Source organism: Chiloscyllium plagiosum, chromosome 4 (genome assembly GCF_004010195.1).
Source record: "Chiloscyllium plagiosum isolate BGI_BamShark_2017 chromosome 4, ASM401019v2, whole genome shotgun sequence".
NCBI lineage: Eukaryota > Metazoa > Chordata > Chondrichthyes > Orectolobiformes > Hemiscylliidae > Chiloscyllium > Chiloscyllium plagiosum.
Window position 1 is genome coordinate 35,802,210 of NC_057713.1, and position 17,493 is coordinate 35,819,702.

At 40.1% G+C, this 17,493-nt stretch overlaps 1 protein-coding gene across 2 annotated transcripts in view; it reads right to left on the reverse strand.

The window, feature by feature from the left end:
* Positions 1–2,758: 2,758 nt before the first annotated feature.
* The window catches only part of LOC122548950, a 63,216-nt gene continuing 48,481 nt past the window's right edge, over positions 2,759–17,493 (reverse strand). For both annotated transcript variants that reach the window (XM_043687960.1, XM_043687961.1), the window contains exons 5-9: positions 13,702–13,785; positions 12,475–12,621; positions 9,057–9,185; positions 3,898–4,020; positions 2,759–2,923 (exon numbers count right to left, since the gene is read on the reverse strand). In XM_043687960.1, coding sequence (XP_043543895.1) covers positions 2,909–2,923; positions 3,898–4,020; positions 9,057–9,185; positions 12,475–12,621; positions 13,702–13,785 — 498 coding nt within the window. In that variant the 3' untranslated portion in view covers positions 2,759–2,908. The remainder of the gene's footprint in view (positions 2,924–3,897; positions 4,021–9,056; positions 9,186–12,474; positions 12,622–13,701; positions 13,786–17,493) is intronic.

Consider the following 17,493-nt stretch of genomic DNA (forward strand, 5'->3'; position numbering starts at 1 on the left):
TTCCTACCTACTTTAGTGTAACCTGCAAACCTGGCTGCAGTGCTTTCTATCAGCACATCCAAGTCATTCATACAGATTGTAAATAGTTCAGGCCTAAGGACCAAATCTCATGACATCCCACTAGTTACATCTTGCCAACCCACCCATTTGTGAACCAGATTTTTTTTTTTAAATTATGACGGTCAACAATATACATATTAGGACAATTTTTATTCAAAGTTTTACCAAGTTAAAATTTCACCACTTGCCATGGTGGGGTTTGAACTCATGCCCCCAGAATATTGGCCTGCATTCTGGATTGGTAATCAAGTGACATTACCACTGAATCACTGCTTGTGTGTATATGGAGATAGTAGGTGCTGTAATAAGAGTTTATTGAAATCTTCTGTTCTACATGGGAGTCAGCATAAATATCATGACAGCTGAAGCTCATCAGCTATCATGTCCTTTCACATCAACCACTACTTGCAGACATCTGGTACGTCATCAACAAATGTAAGCAAAAAGATAGTCTATATCTTTGTTTTTAAAAAAAAATGTAAGAACAAAACAAAATATGCATACTCTAATGAATCAAAACCTAAATGACTGAAACTAACAAATGACTGTTCATGCCAATTAAAGCAGAACATTAAATTTTGTGTGATGGCCCTGTTGGGTAGGGAGAGAGAGAACAGGAGTAGACAATTTAGCCCTTCAAACCTGTACCAGCATAGTGGAAAACAAATCAGTAACTGAATGGGAAAGCAGGCTAGTGGGGCTACACCTGTGTTCCTAATTTGCTTAAACATTTAGAAAAAGAAGCAAAAGGCTTCTTTTAACAAAGGATTTGTGTGTTGTTTCTTGTGAAGTATTAGTGTACACTGTACCTGCACATATAAAATGTACATTCCTCTCACTGGCCAGTAGTAGTAAAATCAAGGCCATGACATTCACCCACTCGAATAATCATCTTCTGGGGGAGAGAAAACCACCCTCGAGAAACGATCTAAAATTTCCACTTAATGGCTCAAAGAATCAAATTGATTTTCACCATATTTTGTCTTTCTACATGTAACCTTTGAAGTTGATTCACAGAATATTCCAGATAGAGCTGGCAAATCAGAAGACTGTGCTCAATTTCTCCAGATGAACAGAAGGAGGTGTCGCTGTTGGAATCACTCACAGACCTCCCCCACCCTGATCTTAAAAACAATATTGGGTCTGATGTAAACATTCTATCAAAATACTTTCAAATTAATTTGACAATTGAAGCAACCAAATACTTTTGCAATGAAGAATGAATACTTTGAGTTCTATAAAGCAAAAGTATTTTTAATAAATTCTAAACATAAACAATTGCAGGTGTTGCAATCATGCCCATTGAGTTTACATTTCTTTCCACTTTTGATCTAAGCTCTTTGAAATAAAAACTAAGCACATAATATGAATATTTTATTTAATTTAGTGTCATATTGATTCAAATGGTAGCACTTTCACCTCAGAACCGAAAGCTTTTGGGTTCAAGTCTCGATCCAGACACAAACACGAAAAAATGGTTAACAATCCAGTGCAGCTGAGGGAATGTTGCCTTCGATGGAGTTGCTGCCTTCTGGAAGCAGAGTTAAACCAAGGTCCAATCTACATGTTTGGGTGGATATAAAGGACCACAGTGCTTCTCTAAAGATGAGCAGGGAAGTTTTACTCCCTAGTTACACCCTCAAATCACTAAAAATCTTATCACATTTGTGGGTGTAAAAAGCTCTATATATATATTGCAAGTCCTTTTAAATAACTAAACAAAAAAATCTGTTATGTCAAATGCTCAGAATAGACTAAAGTCAAAAATCTGTTAGAACATAAACATATTCAGTTATAGCCAGACATCCACAGGATTCCTTGTTGAGAAATACTTTACACTGCATCTCTAAGTGTGACAGGTCTTTCAGAGAGTGAGGTGGGAGGCACAGTACAAAGACAATGATCAAAGGAACCATTGCAACATCAAAATATTTGTAACCTGGAAACTGAAGGTTTTGTCCTCTATCATTATTGGTGGTCACCCTCACAAGGAGGCATCATTTTTCACTGGGGAATTATTCCATCTCATTCCAACTGCATGTTATTCATGGGTGAACTCTGATGAGTGACTGAGACAATTCCAACATGGCAACAGGGAAGGGGCCTCAGAGTTTAGCTTAAGCCTGTCCAAGCTCAACACAAAGGAAGATTCAAATCAGAGGCACATGGACTGAATGGCTGAATTCACTAAATCATTGGATTAACCGAGGCAACAAGACCATTCAACTACAAAGGATGCTACAACAGAGTCTAATTCTGTCCCCATTAACCCACATCCTACTTTGGAAGGACAAGAAAAAATGAAGGAAGCTGCATTTATTATAGCACAATTCACAATCTCAAAACATCTCAAATTGCTTTATAGAGAAAGACATTTTTGATTATGATGTTAGAAATACTGCTTGAGACGAATCTACAAATAGCAATGATATAATGCCCAGGTATTAGGCTTCTGTGCTACTAGTAAGGTATAAACATTGGCTCAGGTAGAAGTCTCTTGTTCCTCTTTCTATAATACTGTGGAATCTTTACGTTCACAGGGAGGACAAAGGGTTTAACATTTAATCTCAAAGACACCACCTGCCTCAGTACTGCAGTGAAGTCTCAGCTTGCACTAACTGTTCAAGTTTCTGGTGAGGCTTGATCATTCTCCCACCATCATCCACACCCACAATCCTCAGTTTCTTTTTGCTGAATCAAAGCACAGGCAAGCACAAGTTTGGTTTCTATAGCAGAGTTTATTAGTGATATAACAGATGCAAACTTGTATGATTTACAGTTTGGTTATAGTTTATAATGTTGATAATATCCAGTGATTATATATAGAAATAGATCTTCTTTTTGCAGTTTACATTGTTAGTTCCTGGGAATAAAAAAAAGAGACAATATTGAAATAGTTTATGATAAAGCCTCAGGTCTCACCCATCTTCACTTACTGTCTAATCCATGGATCTTCTGGGCATTGATATTGATCCTAGCTACCTGGTAGAAAACTGGGCAGATAGGAAGTTAAGAAATCAATGGGACTGTTTCAACTGGTCACGTCCAGCCTGGATTTCTCTAGGATCAATCTTGACTTGCATGTAGCAAAGACAGCCAGCAAGATCCTTAGTTAAAGGGTTTTAACTCTAGCCACAGTGAAGCAGCTTCCAGAGCTTTCCTGCTGGTTCACTGCCTGTCTGAGCAGAGGCAGAAGCACAGAAAGGCATTTAAAATAACTTTTATCAATTCTGTAGGGCCAACAGAAGAAAGGTGCCCTTGCACTGGGGCCCAGGCATATGGCCTTCCAGTTGACGAGTAAAATTCTTGTTCATTGACCATCTACCTGAAGAATGAGATCCTCAGGATGTGGGCAATACTGGCAAGGATTGGCCGATTGTCAATTGCTGGAAAACTTCTTAGTCGTATAAATGAGTGGTCTGAGAGGGAATGAAGAGTCAGCTAGTTATTACCATGCAGACCCAGAGTGGTTTGGTTATCAGCTCCCTTCCCTGGGGGTCAGTTGAGTTTTAACAATCAGAGCTTTCAAGGTCATTTTTCTCTGATGCTTAGCACTTCCACCATTTTCTGTTTTCATTTCAGTGTTCCAGGGTCTGCAGCATTTTTCATTCGGCACAGACACAAAATGGGAAAACAGCCCTTACCATGGTCCAAGTTTGGCGACTTTCAACTCGTTAGGTCAACGTGAATTTAATCCACAGATGAAGGGCCAGATCAGATCCACTATACCATCCAAACAAATTCTTAACAGTTAAACAATTCAATCCTGTTACCCTTCCCCACAGAGGCAAATATAAAACAAAACAACAAAATAAAAAAAAACCTGGTGTATCTCACCATTATAGCATTGACAATATCGTTCTTGTTGTGTCTGAGTGCTCGCACAGCTTTTCCCCTTGAGACATTTGCTTGGGCCATCACCAACTCTATATCTCTCGCTTCGAGTCCAGTTTCATCCAACTAGAATATGGAATATTCAAATGAGTCAGTCTGGTTGCCCTTTGAAACTTGCTAAACTATAGAAGGACAAACCAGCCTTGAAAGGTGTGCAAAAATTCCCAGGTTGAGGGGCAGTCCTATAGACCGAGATGGTATGAAGTGGCAGTGTCTTTTTTTTAAAGAATTAAAATCCGTATAGTGTGGAAACAGGCCCTTTGGCCCAATAAGTACACACCAACACTCCGAAGAGTAACCCACCCAGACCCATTCCCCTACATTTACCCCTGACTAATAATCTACACTATGGACAATTTAGTATGTCCAGTTCACCTAACCTGCACATCTTTGGACTGTGGGAAGAAACTGAAGCACCCAGAGGAAACCCATGCAGATAGTCACCCGAGGCTGGAATCGAACCCGGGTCCCTGGCGCTGTGAGGCAGCAGTAAGATGAATGAAACGATCGCATTGAAATAGGTACAATTCTTCAGGGGTTTGACAGAGTAGATGCTGGGAGTATGTTTCCCGGGCTAAGGAGTCTAGAACTAGAGGTCACCATCTTGGAATACGATATTTCAGGATTCAGGCGAGACAAAATTTCTTTGAAGGATCTTTGCAATGCTCTAATTCTCTATTAATAAAGAGCGAGTTACTGAAGTAGGGAGAATACTTTAGATGATAGATTTCATCAAATGTATTCTGGCCAGCTTTTTCAATCAACATGTAGAAGGGAATGTGCAGTGCTAGACCTAATTCTAAGGAATAAATCCAGACTGGTGTTCAAGGTGGCAGTGGGAGAGTATTTTAGTGACAGCAACTACAATGCTGCGGACTTTAAGTTTGTTCTGGAAAAGGAAAAAGATAGTCTGAAAAGAAAATGAGATGGGATCGGATTAGAGGAAAGCAGATTTTATTAAAATAAGGCAGGATCTGGCCACAGTAGACTGGGAATAGCTACTTCTGGGTAAATGTATAACAGAACAATTGGGGATATTCAAACTGAAATTGGCAAGAATACAAGCCAAATATATTTCCTTTAGTGTGAAATACAGAAACAACAAGCCCAAAGAATCCAGCAGGTCTATGAATATTCAGGACTGGATAAGGGAAAAGAGGCCTTTAACTGGTACAAAAAGGAGAAAAATCAATGAAAGCCCTAATGGAGTGCAAAAAGTGCAGTAGAGAACTCAAAGCAATTAAGAGAGCAAAGAGGGGTGTGGGAATTCACTGGCAAGTGAAATTAGAGAGAGTCCCAAGGTATTCTATAAGTATATTAAAGAGAAGAAGATAATCAGGGAAGAGAAAGCACCATTAGGACCAAAGGGGCAAGCTGCATATGGAGTTAGAGCACGTTGATGGATGTTAAACAAGTACTTCACATCAGTCTTCACTTTGGAAGAGGAGGCTATAGATACAGAATTCAGGAAGTGGGACTGTGACATTCTGAGTAAATTTACAAAGGATGTGAGGAGGTATTGGAGGTTTTAGCAGGTTTCATAATTGACAAAGGCCCAAGTCTAGATGAATTGCATCCCAGGCTCCTGTGGGAGGAAACTACAAGGGCTCTGACCCAAACTTTTAATTCCTCACTGGCCATGGAACAGGTGCCCAAGGACAAGAGGACAGCTAAGATATTCCACTTTTCAAGAAGTTAGAGAGATAAACCTGGGAATTACAGACCAGAGTCACATCTGTGGTAGAGAAACTATTAGAGAAAAGTCTCAAGGAGAGAATTAATCTCCACTTGAAAAAAGCTTGATCAGGAATAGTCAGCATGGCATTGTCAGAGGGAGTTGATGCCTAACAAATTTGATTGAATATTTCGACCAGTTGTGTCAATGAGGGTAGTGCAGTTGATGTAGTTTATATGGATTTCAGCAAAGTTCCACATGGGAGATTGATAAAGAAGGTAAAAGGGCATGGGATCCAGGATAAACTGAGCAAATTGAATCCAAAATTGCCTTACTGTAGGAGACAGACTGGTGATAGAAGACTGTTGTGTATGACTAGAGGCCAGTGTCCATTGGCATACCACAGAACAGTGCTGGATCCACTAATGCTTTTAGTATATGTCGAATATTCGGAAGAAAACGTAGGAGGGATAAATCTTAATTTTATCTGTGAACTAACTTATCAGGTAGTTGTCAGTGAGGTAGAAGGTCTTAGCTTACAGGACAATAGAGACAGAATTTTTTCAAATTGGCACATCTGTAGATGAAATTGGACATTAAAGATATGAGGTGATACATTTTGAAGGAAGTAATAAGACAAGAGAGCACTTGATGAATGGCAGGAAACTAAGAAATTCAAAGAAACAAATGGATCGTGGGTGCTTATCCAAAGATTCCTGAAGGCAGCAGGAAAGGTTAATAGGGTAAGGTATATGGGACACTTGCTTTATCAGTCATGGCATCAATTATGAGAGGAGGAAGGTTATACAGGAACTTTTACAATAACTTCAGTTAGGCCACAGCTGGAATACTGTATGTAGTTCTGGTCACTGCAGGATAAAGGATGTGATTACACTGGAGAGTATGCAGAGGAGATTCACCAGGATGTTGCCTGGAATGGAGCAGTTTAGCTATGACGACAGGCTGGAAAAGCTCAGGTTATCATCTTTATAGCAGAGAAGGCTGAGAGGGGACCTGATTGAGATGTATAAGATTGTGAGGGGCATGGGCAGGGTGGGTAGCAGCTGCTTCTCTTTGTTGAAGTGTCAAAAACATGGGGGTATAATTTGAAGGTGAAAAGGTAATTTTAAAAGCAGGAGGTTTAGAGGGGGATTTGATGAAATAATATTTGACCCAGAAAGTGGTGAGAATTTGGGGGAACGCGCTGTCTGAGAGGATAGTTAAGTCATGAAACCTCCACCTTTAAAGTGCTTGGATGAAACTTGAAATTTCATGACATTCAAGTGCTCAGAAGTTGGAGCAGTGTAGAACTATAGTCGTCTTGTCCAAACAGACTCAATGGGCCTTCTGTAGCATATGATCATACGACCAAATTACCTATTTCGACTTTTATATTATCCTTAACTACAGTACTCTTTCTGATTGCATTATTATGAATTATTGTCATCTCCCAATGAGCCTGAGAGTTCAAGGTGCTTTTTTAAAAAAATCCAGTGAATGGGCTACCGTTCTACTATGACTAAAAAGTCCCTCTTATACACTCACCGTCAGCATTCGGAATCTGGAGTTGATCAGCAGAATCCCGCACCCTCTCAGAGGGGTGCAGTACAACTTGTTTTAGTGGTGCTTCTCAGTACTAAGGAAATCCCAGCCTCAAAATTAGTCAGCAGGCAGAATCACAGGACAAGACCAGATAAGTTCTCAAATAGTCCAAGATGTGGTAGGCCAGCTCAGGAAAAGAAAGGTGACATTGTGGTCTTCATGGCACTCCAGGCAGTAGTCGAGACCCTGCTCAATGCCAGGCAGTGATAGACAGAAGCAGTGGAAATCTATTGACTAGCCTGTTTCCATGTTGTACATCTCTATGACTATGACTATGCTGTATGAATGAATCTTACCAGCAGCCCTTCCTTCTTGAAAATTAATTTCCAAGATGTGGCCAGGTCATATGTAGTTGGACTGAGCGATGAATTATGGAGCCATCTTGAAGCCTAAACTATACAAACTGGGTTAAGAAAACCACTTATCCTTCCCTGACATGAACATGATATGATTGTGTCATAGGAAGAGATAAGAAATGATAGCAATGGTCAAAGCTATTAGGTGATCACCATTGCATTTCAATGAATCTACTTACTAATTCCTGGAACATTCATACCTGTGCACTCCATTTTGATGTTGCTCCTGAGATAACATAACCCACAACTACATAAGACTCTTCTCATCCTAACGATCGCATTAAAGACGTGTGCCTTGGAACTTGACTAGTCACCATGGTGACTAAGTTAAACATTAGAGAAAGAGATAATAAAGGAATTTATCCTGTACAAACCAAATGCATTTATACTGGGTTCCTTAAAAAACTGTAGAGCTAATATTAAAAAAGTAAAAATTACGATCCTGGAAGTGTAGCTCTCAGACAATATTTGCAGAATTCAAAAAATATCTCTAAGGCTACAAATGTTGTCACATAAAATAATCTCAGCCAGTTCTAGTCTCATGAAATAGATCTATAAATTTATCCCTAACAGAAATAAATAAAAGGTGGTCTATGTCATGTCTTGAGATTATAATATGGAGCTTTTTTTGAACCTTTGGTAGGTTGACCTATTGATATTTAATAAAATACCTAGAATGAAAGTTCTACGAAAGCCTTTTAGTTGATGTCAAGAAATTAAAGCATTGTTGTGAGGGAAGGAGGAAAAAGAAATGATGCTCAATTGGTTCCAATGTGTATTATTCTGTGACAAATCACCCTTTGTAACCTCAGCACCGACTGTGCATGAGGTTTGCTCACTAACCATAAGTAAACTGAAGTACTTAACATCTTCTCCCCACCCCCCCCTCCCCACCCCCTCACTGACATCTGTAGGCAGAGGTTGTAATCATGTGGTTTCGTATGATATATCATTACAAACAAATTTCTAATAACCACTTTGCCCAGATCTTTGTATTTTTAGAACTCTGCTGAATCTTGAAATTAGATTTTAAGGGGAGATAAATTTAGAGATAAACTGGGAAGAGAAGTTCCCTTGGAGATTAACCTTCCATTCCTGATATCGGATGCCATCTTAGGGATAGTATTAATTTGTGTTGCTATGAATTTTGAGCAAATTTTCTTTCCCGATTGGCTCTCTGTTCTCAGATAATTTTCCAACAGCATTAAACTCACTGAATCCGCTATCGTTAATTTTCTGCCTGATTCTAAAATGGCTGCTTTGTTTGTCCCAAATCCCAAATGATGTGGTGAGTACTGCCACCTCTCAAAACCAACAGTGGAGCCATTTCATCCCTTCCAATACAGGCACCGTGGGGAAATATATCAGGAAGATTAGAATATTAAGTGAAACAAATTCTGGAGTGGTTCCCCAATCTGTTTGGCCCTTTGCGAAGGCTTTGCTCCCAGCACATTACAAAGATGTTTTACCTCCTCTTCCTCACTTTCCTCCTTAATTGTGAGAGTGGGAGTTGTTTCAGGGACCAGTGTGGCATGCTCAATAGGGACTTTGAACTTCTCAGCTGCTGCCTTGTGAGCCTGTTGGGACAGATCCTCAATCTGGAATAACAGAGCAAAGAATGAGATTTGCATTTATATAGTAATTCAATTACAACTGCAAGATATCCCAAAGCCCTTTCCATGCCAGTGAACTATCATGAAACATTGTCAAAAATATGTGGGAAACATAGCAAGATTCTTCAAACAAAATAAAATGAACTGAACTAAAGAACTGATTTTTATGTTAACTGGGAGATAAATGCCAGCCAGAAGTAGTCCATAACTGTCTTTCAGTATTGCCAGGGAATCCTTCATATCTGTCAAAATGGTAGACAACTTTCATCAGAAAGGCAACACCTATGACAGTGCAGCATATTCCCTCAGGACTGAACTGGTATATCTGCCTAAGACTCTAGAGGTGGGTTGGAACCATAAACTCTGACTCAAAAGTGAGGGGAACTGCGATTGGAGTTGGAATTGGAGCTGGAACTGGTGCATATTAATGACCGAGTGTCCTGCAATCTTTCCTCTGCCTCTCAGTGGGGGTGGGGAATGTGATCCATGAGCTCAGACCATCCCCCATCTGCTCAACCAAACCACCCATTATATGTGGGGAAGAAGGATATTGTGCTAACAGTGTCCAAAACCTAAATTGGCAGAGCAGGCCTTCCACCACCTCCACAGCCATACACCACCCTATAGCAAGCCTCAGTCAAATCTCCCTTTATTAATGTGTGGGAGGTCCTCATTGTGTTCCCAGCTGATGATGAGCCCATTTTCAAATCTTCATCCCTTTGAGCTTAACATCAAGTGAAGTTATTATTCAACTGTACAGATTGTTAGCCACGCCCAATCTGATGTACTGCATTCCATTTCAGGCAAATTTCTAGAAGGATAGAATTCCCTTGCTGGGAATTCCGGTGCAAATCACCAGAATTAACCAGGAGCTGGAAGAGTTAGCCAAGGCTTAGAGGGTGATGATTGGTTGGTAAGATAACTGAGCCCCTGAGATACTGCAATGGAGCAAACAGTAGGGAACTATAGGCTCCTCCAAGGACACAGGAAATTTAAAATAGACAAAGGGCTTGAGCAGATTCCATTTAGTTGCAGAAGACAGATCTCTGCACATGAATGTATGTTGCTTCCAGCAAGCAGAAATGAGCATGCTGCAAGCATTGGTGAATAACCCAGAGTCTGCAAATTCACTAACAACCAATGAAGAGGTTCAGCTTGCAATGAATTCATTTATATTTGCTATAACTTTTCTATTCATCTATTGATGCGGGCTTCACTTATTTATTGTCAATCCCTACTTGCAGTGGTTAACTGCCTTTTTGAACCATAATCCTTGGCATGTGGGTTTACCCAGAGTGCTTTTAGGAAGAGAATTCCAGAGTGTGACCCAGTCACACCGTAGTTATACAGATATGTAGGAACAGTATTCCTCAGTATCACCCCCCCCCCCCCCCCCCCTTGTCCTTCTAGATAGTTGAGGTCACAGATTTGGAAGGCACTGTGGAAGGAAGCTGTGTGTGAGTCACTGTAGATGGCCAAGGGAGTGAATGCTGAAGATGGCAGATGCAGTGCCAATCAAATGGGCTTTGGTTTGGATGGTTGCAAATTTTTTTTTGAGTATTGTTAGAGCTGTATTTCTCCAGGCAAGGAGAGTATGCCATCACACTCAGGGGTAATGGCAGGTATAGAGAGCCAGGAGACAGCATTCAGACTTAGCTATAAAGTGACAAGAAACATTCATGCCACACAATTGCCAGGCAATTACCATCGCCAACAGGTGAGAACCTAACCATCACCCCTCAATATTTAACAGTATTGCAATCAGTGAATCCCCAACTAACAACGTTCTGGGGATCATCAGTGACCAGAAACTGAACTGGATTAACTACGTAAATACTGTAGCTACCAACAGCAGGGGAGAGAGAATAGGAAAACTTACCCCTAGACCTGCCAAAGCCAGTCCATCATCTACAAGGTAAAGGTGTGGTGGAATATTTCCTATTCTTAGGTGAATGCAGCTGTAATAACACAAGCATCTTGATGCTATCCAGATACAAGCAACACACTTGACTTGCACTTCATCAACCACCTTCAACACTCATCTCCTTCACCACCTCCAGTGGCTGCATTTGTACCATCTACAAGATGCACTGCATTAAGATGCCAATGCCCTTAGATAGCACCTTACAAACTTGTGGCATCCATCATCCGAAACAACAAGGACAGCACAAATATAGGAATAGCACCCACAAGTCACTCTACAAACTACACACTAGCCTGACGTAGAACTACACTGCTTGCCATGCCTTTATTGTTGCTAGGTCAAAATCCTGTAACTCCACCCTGCGCCACAGTACAGCAGGTAACCACACGATATGGACTGCAGTGGTTCGAGGCCCAACAAGCACCTTCAAGAGAAATGAGGATGAACAGTAAATTGCTCATCAAGCCCACAAAGCCCAAATCCTGAGAATGAAAGATGGTGAGTTACTTGCCACAGAATTCATGTCTTAAAACCTGCTCGGCTGCAGCAGACTGGTCCCGCTATAATGCTGCTGAGTATATACAAATCTTGCACTTTTTTTTTAATTACTCAGGAATTTGGGAAATTCCATTACAACTCCTCAGTCAGAGTTATCTTGACTACCAATCATTCCCTTTCCTTCAGTAATATAAATTGTGATTGTTAACATTCTTATGTCAATCCTGATAAGTACAAGACAAGAAGTTTCATCGTCTTGACTCTATTGTCAGCAATATTCAGGTTCCACATCACCAAATGACTACTAAATGCAGAGAAGTTATTTCCTCACAGGCAAATCCAGAACAAAAATACAACACCTTATAACGAGAGTTCAATTCAGAAACATTTTTCAAACAAACAGGGCATTGGAAACCTGGAACTTGTTACCTCAAAATGCTTTGAGCAACTGGGTCAATTGAAACGGTCAACAGGTTCTTGTTAGGAAATAAATTAATCCATGGATGTTGCCTGACCTGATGCGATCTCTAGCACTTGTTTGCAGTACAGATTCTTGATAGGTGGCACCCAACAGATAGAAAGCAAAATCAGGCTGAAGTTATACAGATACGGATCAGCCACAACCTAATTCCTCCTATACACTGTTCTTTGCAATGTCTGATCAAACTCTCCCAGGTCAGGTACAGCAAGAATTAGACACAGGGTAAGGCTCGGTCTATACTGCTGTCCAAATTTACAACAACTGCTTTGATAAACATGCAGGCTCACGCTTTATTTAATCTTTAAACAAGCCAATATTCAGTGATGCACAATAAAGCAATTTGTTCATCATAATTTCTAACACTCACTCACCTTTGCTTCTCCAAAGACGATGTAGATGTCAGATACTGGGCTCTTAAAAACGTCTGGTTTCGTTATAACAAAGAGGATGTTTTTAGACTTTCTGATTGTTATCCTAGTCACGCCATGTACTTGACGCAGCCCCAACTTGGACATAGCCTGGAATGGGAGTGGAGAAAAGGTAGCAATAGATAAAGAAAAAAACCCAGTTAGAAGGACAGAGAAGAGTGAGATTGCGGGAGATAGATAGAAAGGAAGGAGCAAGTGTTGGATTGAATGAGTCAAGAAAGTGACAAAAGGGGAGAAGAAAAAAAAACAAAAGAGTTGGAGTGAAAGTAAACCATGTGGAGGGAAAGATGTACAAGAGATGACAGTCATTGAGGAACAAGAGATATAGCAGGCAGAAATAGTGAGAGAACGAAGGACAGAAAAGGGAGACAGAAACATACAGAAGTATGAAAATGAAAGAGATAGTGAGGGAGGGGGAAGAGTTTGACAGCGGGAGACAGTCAGAGTGAAACAGAAGAGAGTTCAAGGAAAGGAAGAGAGACCGCAATATATTATCATACATTTTTAAAAACCTTGTGGAAGACTACTATTGATAGTATCATCAGCTGGAAGCACTACTTTCCTCAGAAATTGAGGTTTATATTGGATGCGAGAATGCATGGCTAGGTTCAGAAGCCATTAATATAAAGACCAGAAGAAAATTTGGCTTGCCATTGAATCACTTTGTCACATTGCATCACTTTGTACCTCTATTCATTTATTTACAAGGTTGATTTAGATCATGACCCAGTGCACTGAACTTGGTTTATATCTCTGTATCTTGATGTGTAAAATGTTGACATTTGAAGGGAGGAGTTTATTCTTGTTAAACTGCTGATTGTGATTTGATACAACTGATTAGCTTTTTAGACTAAGGACTAGGCAACATTAAGGATTAGGCATTTGGGAACTGGAGTCATATATAGACTAGATCATTTAAAGCTGGCTCTCTTTTCCAAGGCACATTTATGAATTTTGATGGAATTTAAGATATCTTACCTTGGTAGGTATGAAAAGAGTGCAAGTTCTTTGCATTGTTAGTCCAGTTGTATAAACTTCTAAATTGCCTATTCATATTGTTTTAGCACATATTCATGCCTGTAATTTTGATAATAATGTCTTCTCTTGTACATCTTGTGAGTCCAGCTATATGTAAGGTATCTCTGAGATTACACATGGCTTTTGACTCACCTTTCGTGCCTTCTTCTCACTACGGCTCTGCTTGGCTTTACTGACAGGTTCATCGCCAATCCCAACTGCTTGGGCCAACTGTGACTGGAAGCAACAGATTTTAAAATAAATTTTAAAAAAGCATTGTAATTAACATGCAAAGATACCCAAGAGAACAAATGATCTCATATCATGAGAAAAAACGTTGCAGAATGGAAAGCAGTCGACTTTCCAAGTGCCACAACACAACATACACTGTTCAAGTAAAGCATGTGAACGATACAGAGGACATCACTCTCTACAATGTCCCTTCAAAAACTTCAATGTTAGCTACATAACTTGATTACAGTAAAACTCCTGCCTTGACCAAGGAACATTCATGACTCAATTTGGCCACATTTGGAATATTGTGTACAGTTCTGGTCACCATACTTTAGGATGTGAAGAGTGCAAAAGAGATTTACCAGGATGTTGCCTTGATTGAAGCATATTAGAAGTAAGTAGAAATTGGACAAACTTGGATTGTTTTCACTAGAACCTTGGAGTCTGAGGGGTAACCTGATTGAAGTACATAAAACTGAGGCACAGAAAGAGTAGATAGTAGGAGTCTTTTCCCAGGATATAAAGGTCAGATACTAGGGGGCATAGGTTTAAGGTTGGAGGGTGGAAAAAAAAAAGTGGTGCAAGAGGAATTTAAAGATATGTGAGGCAAGGTTTTGTTTAAAATAGAGGGTGATAGGCAGCTGGAATAGGCTGTTAGGGAGGTAGTTTTCAAAGTAGTGGACAGTGGAACATCTATCAAAGTTATTTATACAAACTTCCAGAAGGCAAGTTCGTATAAGAGACTGTTAGGTGAAATTAAGCCCATTAAATATTAGGTACTTTATTAACTATCAGGAAAATCCCGGTGTTGGAGGATTTGGGATAATGGAAGAACATGTAAAATGGCAGGATGTGACATGGTGTGTCCAGCTGGAACGTGTGCTGGGATCTGGTTTATTTGCTGTACTTTGAGAATGATAGAGGAATTCACTAACAAGCAGGTAAGGATAGATAATGCTGTAAGTAGTACAGATGAAGCCATAAAATTACAAAATATATTTGGAAAATAAATGGACAAAGCGGTGATAAATGACTAAAATTTAGAGCAAGACCTTTCAGGATGGAAATCAGGAAGTATTTCTATTTGGTAAAGGTGAGAAAAATCTTAGAACTCTGTTGTTCGATCAATTGCAAATTTTAAAATCAAAGATTATCTGGATAACCAAAATCTAACAGACAGAAGTAGTTAAGATATAGGTCAACCAAGATCTCACTGAATGTCAGAACAAGTTAGTAAAGGTGTTAAATGATCTATTCCTGTTCCTATCCAGGAATTTAACAAAATGAGATGTAGTGCCCATTGTGATCAGGTGAGAAGATCCAAGTGGGCATACTGCTGTAACCCCACCTCCCACTGACTTTGGAGAAGCCTTCCGACTCTGGGCTGAGTCCAACGAAGGATAAATTGGAATATGTAGAAGGTGAGAACAGTCACACCAGCTGGACAATATTGAGGCGAGATGTTAAATGGCAATGGTGTGGTCACACAGAGGTCAACGAGGATGTGGAAGGATAATGCACTGCAGTCACAGACAGACATCAGATTCTGGATTAGTGGTGCTGGAAGAGCACAGAAGTTCAGGCAGTATCCGAGGAGCAGTAAAATCGACGTTTCGGGCAAAAGTCCTTCATCAGGAATGATGTGGTGTATTGTGACATACCAGTGACTTGAATAATCTTGTGACTGAGATTTTGCATGAAAATTAGTACTAAGTACATAGACATAGACATGTCATTCATGGCTTGACTGGGGCCTTTTCTATGTTGTTATGATAGAAGTGCTGTAGTCTGGAGTTACATATAGGCCTGATTTCCCTTCCTAAACAACCTTAGATGAACCAGATGGGTTTTAAACCACAATGATTTCATGGCCATCATGGCTGATTTCACATTGTTTTGAATTGTCACAGAGGGATTCAAACCTGGGTCACCAGAGTCTGTGGATTACGAGCCCCGTGACAATACCACATTGTCACCTCTAGATGGAGGCTGCAATCACCATCAATGAAAGGTCATTCAGTGCAGAGACTGAAGAGTGAAAGCAGTGAGAGACTTGGCCTGGGGCTGGAGTGAGCAGTGGAGAAAGATGATTTTAAAAAGGAGGCATGAGAGGTGAGATGCTTAAAGGAAAGTGTGTTAAAGAAGGATGGAGTGGGGTGGGCGGAGAAACATGCTGATGTGAAGTTTGTTAATAAGAGCCACAATGTTTTGGCATATTGCATTGTCTGTTACAGGGAGCTTTGTGCTAACAGAAAGTCATGTATCCAGAGGTAACTTGGGTTAGGCAGCCTGGAAGTATAGGTCAGTGGCCACATCCCTGAATAGCCTCAGCCTGAACATCATTGATCCTCAACCTGGGATAGTAAGTTGTTGCTTAGGCTGTGCACAGAACCCAGCAACGGGAGTGCCTGCGGATGTGAGAAGCTTTCAGTAGAGATGGGCTTTAAGAGCAATGCAGATGAGTCTCTGAGGTGTATTGTGACATACATACCAGTGACTTGAATAATCCAGTGACCGAGATTTTGCATGAAAATTAGTACCAAAAGTAACTGAGAAAATGGTCATGTATACAATATTAATAAATTTTATCTGAAGGAACACAGAGGGATTCCCTGACCTTATTTGAATAGAAAACCCATCCCAAAATATTTTCCCTCAGTTTCCTGCACTATTACAAGTTGTCACAATTTATGTGTTAAAGGTTGCAAAATAAAGTGGCACATTTTTAAAGTGGGTTTTAAGAGCAAGCTGGGGACTCATGTACAGTCTTTGAAGAGAGGACAAATTGAGAAGTCATACATTTTGGTTAAGTCCCTTGGCTTCATAAATATAATCCAAGCACAAAGGCAAGGAAGTTATGCCAAACCTTTATAAATCACTGCTCAGGCCCCAACGAGAATATGTAGCCAATTCTGGCCAATGCAGGAAGGACATCATTCGCTACCGTTTTAACAGGGATACGGGATTTCACATATAGGAGGAAAAAAAGAAGAAAGACAATGAAGAATTTAGATAGAATAAATAAGGAACGGGTTTCAGCAGTCAAAGGATCAGTAACCATCAAAATAGCAAGAGGAGACATGGAGGTTTAACTTTTCATTATACGCTATATGATTTGGAATGTGCTATTCGAAAGAACAGTGGTAGGAGAATTACTAATAACTTCCAATAGGAAATTGCATTACTACTTCAAAAGAGAAAATTTGCAGGTGTGTGGCAAAAAGAGAAGTGAAACTATTTGGATAGCTGTACCAAAAAGAGACAGTCAACTGTCTGAATCACTTTCTCATATGCTGATTAATTCTGAGAGATCTAACTTGCTGAGGCAACAACGCATGTTCAAGTACAGCTTCCCTCAGTTAAATCATCGATAGTCACAGGTAAGATGCCGGAATACTGGAGGTTGGCAAACGTGGTGCCACTGTTTAAGAAGGGTGGTAAGGACAAGCCAGGGAACTATAGACCAGTGAGCCTGACCTCAGTGGTGGGAAAGTTATTGGAGGGAATCCTGAGGGACAGGATGTACATGTATTTGGAAAGGAAAGGACTGATTAGGGATAGTCAACATGGCTTTGTGCGTGGGAAATCATGTCTCACAAACTTGATTGAGTTTTTTGAAGAAGTAACAAAGAAGATTGATGAGGGCAGAGCAGTAGGTGTGATCTATATGGACTTCAGTAAGACATTCAACAAGGTTCCCCATGGAAGAAT